Consider the following 10,654-nt stretch of genomic DNA (forward strand, 5'->3'; position numbering starts at 1 on the left):
CCTGGGTGGCAGAGTGAGACTCCATCAAAAAGAAGAAGCTGGTTGCCAAGGAGAGGTCAGATTGCAAAAAGCTCTTTTTTGTGTTACAACTCAGTAAGGAGCCAGCATAGCCATGTAAAGAGGGAAGTTCATTTATTCATTCTACAGTTGTTTACTGAGCTTCTGCAAGGTACCAGATGTTGGTCTAGGTTCTTGGAATACATCAGTGAACAAAACAGATTTTAAAAACCCCTGCTCTTGTGGAGCTTGCATTCTAATGGGGAGGAGAGAAACAAACTAAAAGCATAATAAGCAATCGAGTTATACCAAACATACTCAACATTATATAATATTAGAAGGTGATAAGAGTTACTGAAAAATTTAAGAGAGAATACAGCGGGTTAGGGTGTTGTTACTATTTTATTTTATTTTTAAGACAGGATCTCACTCTGTCACCCAAGCTGGAGTGCAGTGGCAAGAACATGGCTTACTGCAGCCTCAACCTCCTGGGCTCAAGCAGTCCTCCCACCTCAGCCTTCTGTGTAGCTGGGACTGCAGATGTGCATCACCACGCCTGGCTAATATTTTGATTTTTTTTTTTTGGATACGGAGTCTCGCTGTGTCACCCAGGCTGGAGTACAGTGGCTCAATCTCAGCTCACTGCAAGCTCCGCCTCCTGGGTTCACGCCATTCTCCTGCCCCAGCCTCCCGAGTAGCTGGGACTACAGGTGCCTGCCCCCACACCCAGCTAATTTTTTTGTATTTTTAGTAGAGACAGGGTTTCACCGTGTTAGCCAGGATGGTCTTGATCTCCTGACCTCGTGATCTGCCCGCCTCTGCCTCCCAAAGTGCCTGGATTACAGGCGTGAGCCTGGCCTTTTTTGATTTTTTTTTAAAGAGATGGGGCCTCATTTTGTTGCCCAGGCTTGTCTTGAACTCTTGGGCTCAGGGGATCCTCTGTCTCAGCCTCCCAAAGTGCAGGGATTACAGGTGTGAACCACTGCACCTAGCCTGTTGCAGTTTTAAATAGGTAGCCCATTGGGGCCATATGAGCCTTTCACTGAGAAAGACACATATGAGCAAAGTTCAAAGAAGTGAAGGCGTGAGCCAGCCTGTCCGGAGAAAGGACATGCTGGCCTGAGGGACAGCCAGCGCATAGCCGCAAGGTGGAGGGTACATGGCATATTTGAGGTCAGGTGGCCAGAATGGACTGAGGAGGGCTGAGTGGAAGGATATGAGGTCAAAGAGGCACTGGAAAAGGGACGAGGTCACCTAAGGGTTTTATAGGCCATTGTAAGGACTTGAGTTTTGATCTTGGGAGAAGTAAAAGGCAGAGGAACTTGATGTCGGTATCCCCAGAGAGCAGGGGGCCATCTCTGGGGTCAGATCACTACCCGTGTGATTTCTGGGGTGTCACATCTCAGTGACATGCAAAGGCAAGCTGGAGTTCCTTATTGAGAAAATGAATTGAATTCATCCCATATCCAGAAAATAAAGGCTTACACAACCAAATATACTAGATTTTCCCCTGCTTTACTAGCAGGGAGAGAATGAAGAGGCTAGGCAGGTATTTGGCTTTGATACTCCAACCTGAAGGAGGTTCTTCTGATGGCAAAAGAAGTCTAAAAGTTGGGACTAGAGACACATGCCAACTGACACTTAAGATTTCCCCATTTCTTCCTGTCGGAGCCACAGCCAGCCTACACTGTTGCCTTTTGCAAAGGAAAAGCCACCCCTTCCTCTGGGTGGAGGCAGCCACCTGCCAGGGCCCAGGAACTGGTTTTAGCCCCAACATGCCAACCTCAGCCAGGTGCTGTATGCTGAGCACCCCCTGCACCTCTGGATGTGGCAGTCGCGTGGTCATGAGTGCCGATGCCACCTGAGGGTTGTGCTTCTCGTTCCTCCCTAAGGCTTTACTTTTAAACAAAGCTTTTGATTTAAAAATTGATCTCTTTGTTTTTAAAAGTTTTGTTGATAGAAATAATTTCATCACTGTATACAGTTGATGGGAGGAGGCTGGTCAGTTGTAAAAGGATTTTGTGGTGGAACAAAACAGTCCTGTCTTCTGGATACTTTATGTTTACACTTACCACTTGTCCTGTGGTTATTGTTGAATGCAACCTACTATGGAAAGTTTAGTTTTTCTTTCTTTTCGTTTTTCTTTCCTTTTTTTTTTTTGAGATGGAGTCTCACTCTGTCGCCCAGGCTGGAGTGTAGTGGCGCGATCTCGGCTCACTGCAACCTCTGCCTCCCAGGTTCAAGCGATTCTCCTGCCTCAGCCTCCTGAGTAGCTGGGATTACAGGCGTGAGCCACCACGCCTGGCCTGGAAAATTTTGTTTTTTAAAACTGCAGTGCAATATGTGTCAGATGTTTGAAATATGCCTTATTGATTAAAAAATGATTAAAATGAGAAATTACACAGTGTAACTACAACACAGGAACTGATTGATAGCAAACAGCAAAATTGAGAGCTGTTGCAGAAATGAGAAGTGATTTCAGGAAGCTCTGAGTCTAGAAGAGGTTAAAGGTGTTGAAATGGAAGGAAGTTTGGTGCTGGAATAAAGGTCTGGGCAGAGTGCTATGGGCACTCTTTGAGAGGAGAATCCTGACTTGGGTCTGGGAGGGAGTATGGGAGGAAACGGTGCTTGAGCTGAGCCTGGCAGGATGAGTAGGCAGGGAACTGGAAGAAGGCACCCATGCCAGATAGACGACCAACCAGAGGCCTGGAGCCTCTCCCAGAAATGCCATCACTGGGGGTGTGATGAGCTCTCCTCATTTTTGAGTCGCCTTCAGAGCCATTTTTTATGAGCCATGCAGTAAAGGAATCTTATTGCCATATAATTAATTTTTTTTTTTTTTTTTTTGAGATGCAGTCTCTTTCTGTCACCCAGGCTGGAGTGCAGTGGTGCAATCTCGGCTCACTGCAACCTCTGCCTCCCGGGTTCAAGTGATCGTCTTGCCTCCTGAGTAGCTGGGATTACAGGTGTGTGCCACCACACCAGCTAATTTTTTTTTTTTTGCTTTTTTTTTAGATGGAGTCTTGCTCTGTTGCCCAGGCTGGAGTGCAGTGGCACAATCTGGGCTCACCGCAAGCTCCGCCTCCTGGGTTCACGCCATTCTCCTGCCTCAGCCTCCCAAGTAGCTGGGACTACAGACGCTCGCCACCACACCTGGCTAATTTTTTTTTGTATTTTTTTAGTAGAGATGGGGTTTCACCATGTTAGCCAGGATGGTCTCGATCTGCTGACCCCATGATCTGCCCGCCTCAACCTCCCAGAGTGCTGCGATTACAGGCATGAGCCGCCACGCCTGGCCTATTTTTAATGTATTTTTAGTAGATATGGGATTTTACCATGTTGGTCAGGCTGGTCTTGAATTTCTGACCTTGTGATCCTCCCACCTTGGCCTCCCAAAGTGGCTGGGATTACAGGCATGAGCCACTGTGCCCAGACCATATAATTGATTTTTGACTAAAAGTTGTACTTCATGGCTTTATTTACCCAACTTGCTTATTAGATATGGCCCACAGTGATTTTTGGCTACTTATGGAAATCAAATCCACTCTAAGAGGGATAAAGATCCAGTGCCACCAGAGATGATATTTTGAGCAGGGACAGTGTTTTTAAGGTCTGTACCTTCCTGGAAGGGGCTGGCCTTCATTTGGATGTATGTGATGTTGTAGTTATGAAAAACTAGATCACAGTTACTTTTTAAATTTATGTTTTATATACACTATTTTAAAAAATTAAAATACATTAAAAATCCTACAAACATAGGAAATTTTGCTGTTCCTTCAGGACAGCAAATGTGAGAGAGTCCCAAAGCAAAGGGACGTTACTGGTAACTGTGGGGCTGTGACACCAGCTTTCTGGTGCAGCCTCTCTTGCCTGTAGCTGGTGTTCTGGGTATGTGTGGGTTTAGTTCTTTTTCTTGTGGCTTTCTGAGGATGCTGGGACTGTCATGCATTTCCTTGTCTCTGTTCTGAGAAGAAAATGACAAGGAATTAAAGTCTACATTGAGTATAGAAAAGTGACATTTTGGATGTCAGAAAAGTGACATTTTGGTTGACAGAAAATGAAAGCTCACCTCTCCTAGTTAGAAGACTAAGGAAAAATACTACCATGATTTTTCTGTTCAGTAAAACAAAAATTTGGGGGTGTATAAGTTAAACCTAATGGCAGTAAACACCTCTTGAAGGTGAAGTCTCCATAATGATCAAATAGATTTCCAAACCCTTTCCATGTCAAGTGATCTTTAAGGAACAAACCAAATTCCATATTGAAATTTGCTGTAATGAAATCCAACCTGCATGATAGTGCTCACTGAGTTGTGTTTTTTTCATTGCAGATGTTGGTCAGGCGTCATTTAAATATTTTCAGTCAGCAGAGGAAGCAAAGCATGCCATTGAGGCTGTGCTGTCAGCGGATCCTCGGTCTGTGTACCGCCGGAAGCTTTGCCAGGACCGCCTTTTCTACTTTACCATAGACATAGCACATGTCACTTGCTGGTTTGGTGATGGCTTTGCAGAGGTTCTCAGGATCAAGCCGGCTTCTGAGCCTGTTTATATGATGGACCCTGCGGGGTCCTTGGTGTCTCTAGGGTCTTAAGGAGCCTCCCTCGTGTCTTTAAGATAGCATCATTGATTTTTGGATGTGGGTTTTGGATTTTCTGAACAAGCTAATGTTGTGCCGAGAAGCAACACTTTGTGATCTCACGGCTTTTATTGATTTGGGCTGTTCAAAATGTTTATTCGAAAAATGCATACATTAATAAACTTAAGAGATATAAAATACAGAGAAATCATCAAATGCTTTCTGATCTGTCGATATTAAAGAATCCAAAGGTGATGCTGTCTCTAATTTCTGAAAAAAGCTGTTCTTGTTGCACTTGATAAAATTAGACAAAGGTCATTCCAGCAGAGATTTTCAAGTTGAGGGGATCTGTTTAATAATTCATATTGGTTTTCCTGTCTGTCTGGAGAAGCCTGACCTTTCTATTTGATTCCACATCAAACCTATATCTTAGGAAACTAATAAATAAAAAACAAGTAGTTGGAGATAGTTTTTGAGATTAAACTTCTGTGTTTCAGAGACTCTGTGACATAGTCACACACACACATATATGTATATATATTTAATACTGATTTTAAAATAGAGACTCTCTGAGATTTCTTTGGATGTCTTTGTATCAGAAAAGGAAATCACCCCCAGAAGTTCAAGAAAATTGTTACTGTTTTTTTGTTTTTGTTTTGAGATGGAGTCTTACTCTTTCACCCGGGCTGAAGTGCAGTGGCGTGATCTCGGCTCACTGCAATCTGTGCCTTCTGGGTTCAAGCAATTCTGCCTCAGCCTCCTGAGTAGCTGGGATTATAGGCGTGTGCCACCACGCCTGGCTAATTTTTGTATTTTTAGTAGAGATGGGGTTTCACCATGTTGGTCAGGCTGGTCTTGAACTCCTGACCTTGTGATCCGCCCACCTCGGCCTCCCAAAGTGCTGGGATTACAGGTGTGAGCCACCGTGCGTGGCCTATAATTACCGTTTTCTAAGATACTCACTCTGCAACTATTTGTTGAGAACCTACTATGGGTTAGGTTTTGGTGATAAAATAGAATGAACAAAATGTAGTTCTTGTTGCAAGTCGTGGTTAATGGAAGAAGTAAGACATAAACAAATTACTGTATTATAGTTTTAGAAATACAGTAATTATACATGGGTCCTCTGTAGTATCACATAGGAAGCAGTTGTAAGAATGTGTTGCCTATAGGTGATTTTAATGATGTGATCCCAGATAACTGAGGATTTATGATCAACATAACCAAATTAGATGCCTGTCAACATGATACATGCTTTCCTAATCGTGATTGTAAATCTTAATAGCTGATTGAAATGAGCTGATTGGAATAGTCTTGAATAGTTTTGAAATGAGCCCTACTGCCTGTGGATGCTTGTGTAGAGTCATTTGTGACTGATGACACTGTACTCCTAAGCCAAACTGGTTTGTAGTTGCCTTTGATGTTACTTAGAACTTCTTGGGGAAGTATCTTTAATTTGATTCTTGGTTTTTGATTTTTTTTTAGAGATGGGGGTCTCATTCTTTTGCCCAGGCTGCAGTGCAGTAACCTGATCATAGCTCACTGCAGCCTTAACCTCCCAGGCTCACAGAATCCTCCCACCTCAGCTTCCTGAGTAGCTGGGTCTACAGGCTCATGCCACCATGCACCACTATTTTAAAAATTTTTTGCAGAGACAGGGGTCTTACCTCGTTGCCCAGGTTGGTCTTGAACTCCTGGCACCAAGCAACCCTCCCTCCTCAGCCTCCCAGAGTGCTGGGATTACAGGCATGAGCCACTGTGCCTGGGCTAATTTGATCTTTTAAAGTTTTTTATTTTGAAATAATCAGAGGTTCACAGGAAATTGCAGAAATAGTAGAGGTCCCATGTACCCTTCACCCAGCTTTTCATTTAACTTCTTCCGGTGGTTCCATCTTACATAACTATAGTAAACATTAAAGGAAGGAAGTCGGCACTGGTATGGGCTACACTTTAGTTTGATTTTGTTGTCTTTTCTTTTGAAAAGTTATTTTGAAGCTTAATCAGGGCTTGAAGCACAAAATGTTTTGTTTAATATGTTAACAATGACTCTGGGGGATGGTAACCAACCAGCCTTAAAACAAGAGGACTATTAAGTTGTTTGGGGTTTTATTGTACAGTCTCAGGATTTTAGAGCTAAGAAGGATTTTAGGCTGGGCGTGGTAGCTCACGCCTGTAATCCCAGCACTCTGGGAGGCCGAGGTGGCTGGATCATTTGAGGTCAGGAGTTCGTGATCAGCCTGGCCAACATGGTGAAACCCTACCTCTACTTAAAATACAAAAATCAGCTGGGAGGTAACGGCGCATGCCTGTAATCCTAGCTACTCAGGAGGCTAAGGCAGGAGAATCGCTTGAACCCAGGGGGCGGAGGTTGCAGTGAGCCGAGACCGTGCCACTGCACTCCAGCCTGGGCAACAGAATGAGACCCTGTCTCAAAAAAAATAAAAATAATAAAAAGGATGTTAAATATAATCTGGCTCTTCCGTGTTCTGACAGTTCTTGAGTCTTTTCAGTGTTCCCACTATTTGGCCTTTCCAGGCCCTGCCTAAACACCCTCAGTGATGAGGTATGCACCCATGACCTATGCAGCTTATTCTTTATGGGCAGTGCTCATTATTAAAACATTCTTCCTGAGCGTGAGATCCACTCTGTCCTCTGACAGCCCTGCTCGCTAGAGAGGCCACACAGGCTGGTTGCCCGCCCAAGTTAGCCTGTCATACCAACCCTTGGTCTTCCCTAGGCTGAGCACCCCATTTTTCTTCAGCTGTTTCTCATAACACGATCTCAAGCCTCTTCTGAACCCCAGTCCTTCCTGAGTCCCCGTATGAGCATTTGTCTCTGTGGGCACAACTTCAAGTGTCCTTTGTGAGGAAATGTGCCTCTCTGGTTGGTGAACTTCCATCCCTCAGAGAGAAATAGAAGCACAAATTTGAAACAAGCTCTCTGTTCCTTTATGTCTTGGAAACTTTATTTATCCATCCAAGCTTTTTTTTTTTTTTTTTTTTTTTTGAAGCCTTCGAGAGCAGGCAACCATTTACGAACCTATTCGTGGAACTTATTCCACGAACCCAGAAAATTAAATATACCTGAAATGTAGCACAAAATAAGTAAATGATAAAAGTTCCCTCAAACCTTCCATCAAGTGGTTTAAAAACTGTCATTGATTTTATGTCTGGAATCGAAGTTGTTTTGGTGCGTTCATGCACACGCACACATGCACACACACACAAATGTACACTAATCCTAAAAATGAGATGGAAATGAGCTACAAGAAAACTCAAAAGTGCCATAATTATGACTATCAAAAATATTGTTACAGCTCTAGAGTCGTTTTGTGTCCTATTTGTATCAAAATCACATTTGGGAGGTCCTTTATAGGTGGGAGGTGAGTACATCAAGAGGAAGAGGTTGCTTGATTCTTGGTCCTTTAGCTTCTTAAGACTCTTTGGCCAGAGTTTTGGAAAAGGGATTATGTCAACAAGTAAAGTTACGGGTTCAGGACTGCCTTAGAAACTTTCAAAAGAAGAAAGGAAACAGTGCTTTTTAGCCGTTGCTTTTTGGTACCTGTAGGGGGAGCCCTTGATAGCAGATTTTTTTTCCCCCCTTCACTGGCTTAGAGGAAAACGCCAGGAGTTCAAGCTGGTTAGGTAATTTTGGTATTTGGCCCACCTGCCCCAGCTTTGAAGAAGAGTAACTTGTACAAGCAATGCTGACTGATGCTTGTCAGTCACATGTGAGAAGAGATTAGAAAGACGAGTGGCACTTACTAAATTTTTCTTAAATTGTAAGCTTGGCTTCAGGGGCGGGATTGATTATTTCAGCATTGGATCTGTGCACAACCAGGTGACTCATTAGCTAAGCCCATGAACACACATGGACAAGGCATTGACTTTGTCTCTGTGTTTGTGACTTTTTTTCTTGGAGAGAAGAAAATGAAGTTGACGTGAATCGACCTCTTATTGGTAGGGTTTTTAAAATGCTACGGTCCCAGAGAAAGCAGGAGAATATTTAATAAAAATGAAAGTCTGCATTACTGAACTTTTATCATGTCCTTGGAACTGGACTATGTGCTTTTCATACATTGGGTGGAGGTTAAGTAACGTGCTCAAGCTGGTCAGCTGCATGGCTAGGATTCTAACCCACTAGCCTGGCCTTACCACCTGCCTTAGTACAAGAGCAGATGCTTAGCAAATCATACTAGTTTATTGGAAGGTCGGCAGTTCATATGATTCAGCACAGGACTCTTTGGCAGAGTGAAGTCCATGGAAATCCAACCACTCATGAAGAATGCACACAGGAATAAGCGCAGAAACGCCCATTTCCCACAGGATCTGCATGGAACCTCCTGGGAAGCAGGATGGGAAATATGAAGAGCACTGGGCTTGGCCTCAGAAACTTCAAGCACTTTCTGCCCTGCCATGGGCTAGCTTGTGACCTCAGGCAAGTCGCTGCACCCTGCCTCCAGCTCTGATAACCTTACAGAGTTGTTGCAAGGATAATGCTTGGGAAAGTGTCGTCTGAACTCTTCAATGACCTGTAAACCTAGGTAATATTTTTTATTGTGCTTCTCTTTATTGATAGCCTTTCTCTACCACTCTGTTCTGGCTTGCCTGGCTAGATAAGCAGACTTCAAGGGGATCTAGGGGGTCCCTAAAATTCAATGTATGAATGGCTTCTGTTTTTGTTGTTGTTTTGTTTTTTGAGGCAGTCTTGCTCTGTTGCCCAGGCTGGAGTGTAGTGGGGCAATCACGGCTCACTGCAGCCTTGACCTCCCAGGCTCAAGTAATCCTCCTGCCTCAGCCTCCTGAGTAACTGGGACCACAGGTGCTTGCCACCATGCCCGGCTAATTTTTTTTTCTTTTTTCTTTTTTTTTTTTTCTTTTTTTGAGACAGAGTCTCTGTCTGTTGCCCAGGCTGGCATGCAGTGGCTCTGTCGTAGCTCACTACAATTTCTGCCCCAGGGCTCAAACCATCTTCTCACCTCAGCCTCTCGAGTAGTGGGGCTACAGGCACACGCCACCATGACCGGCTAGTTTTTGTATTTTTGGTAGAGACAGGGTTTTGCCATGTTGCCCAGGCCAGTCTCGAACTCCTGGTCTCAAGTGGTCTGCCCGCCTTGGCCTCCTAAAGTGCTGGGATTACAGGCATGAACCACTGTGCCCAGCCTGTCTTTTTTTTTTTTTTGAGACGGAGTCTCGCTCTGTTGCTGGGGCTGGAGTGCAGTGGCGGGATCTCAGCTCACTGCAAGCTCCGCCTCCCGGGTTTACGCCATTCTCCTGCCTCAGCCTCCCGAGTAGCTGGGACTACAGGCGCCCGCCACCTCGCCCGGCTAGTTTTTTGTTTTTTGTTTTAGTAGAGACGGGGTTTCGCCATATTAGCCAGGATGGTCTCGATCTCCTGACCTCGTGATCCGCCCGTCTCAGCCTCCCAAAGTGCTGGGATTACAGGCTTGAGCCACTGCGCCCGGCCCAGCCTGTCTTTTTAATTATAGAAATATGTTTTTAGGCTGAGCTCGAGAGGCTGAGGTGGGAGGATTGTTTGAGCTCAGGAGATGGAGGTTTCAGTGAGCTGAGATCATGCCACTGCACTCCAGCCTGGGTGACAAGAGCCAGATTCTGTCTCAAAATAAATAAATTCATAAAAACTAAAAGGACTATTTTTACCAAGCAAGATGATGTTTTGCTAAAGGAAGTATCATAAAGTGCTCCTCCCTAAAGGATTCAGTTATGCCACAAAACATCTTCCCCCTGTCAGCTGGGTTTCCTTTCTGGGGTCACAGATGTGCAGTACCATGAACCACCTTCACTGCCCAGGCAGGCAGTCACCAGCTCAGTCCCTTCCTCACAGGTTTTTTTTTTTTAGTACCCTTTCTCTCCTACTTTCTTTCCTAATCCTAGCCCAGGTATTGTAGGAAAATCTCTGCATTTCATTTATAAGAAAATAGGCTGGGTGTAGTGGCTTATGCCTGCAATCCCAGCACTCTGGGAGGCCGAGGCAGGTGGATCACAAGGTCAGGAGATCAAGACCATCCTGGCTAACACAGTGAAACCCCATCTCTACTAAAAATACAAAAAAATAGCTGGGC

At 44.5% G+C, this 10,654-nt stretch overlaps 1 protein-coding gene across 3 annotated transcripts in view; it reads left to right on the forward strand.

Annotated features, from left to right (window-relative positions):
- The window catches only part of TRMO (tRNA methyltransferase O), a 24,145-nt gene extending 15,220 nt beyond the window's left edge, over window positions 1–8,925 (forward strand). For 2 of the 3 annotated variants that reach the window (XM_023203035.3, XM_023203049.3), the window contains exon 5: window positions 4,328–4,825. In XM_023203035.3, the coding sequence (XP_023058803.1) occupies window positions 4,328–4,587 (260 nt within the window). In that variant the 3' untranslated portion in view covers window positions 4,588–4,825. Of the gene's footprint in view, window positions 1–4,327; window positions 4,826–8,821 lie in introns of those variants that run through there. The other variant, XM_023203041.1, reaches the window with a different exon arrangement.
- The last annotated feature ends 1,729 nt before the right edge of the window (window positions 8,926–10,654 follow it).

This window comes from Piliocolobus tephrosceles, chromosome 14, assembly GCF_002776525.5.
Source record: "Piliocolobus tephrosceles isolate RC106 chromosome 14, ASM277652v3, whole genome shotgun sequence".
Classification (NCBI taxonomy): domain Eukaryota; kingdom Metazoa; phylum Chordata; class Mammalia; order Primates; family Cercopithecidae; genus Piliocolobus; species Piliocolobus tephrosceles.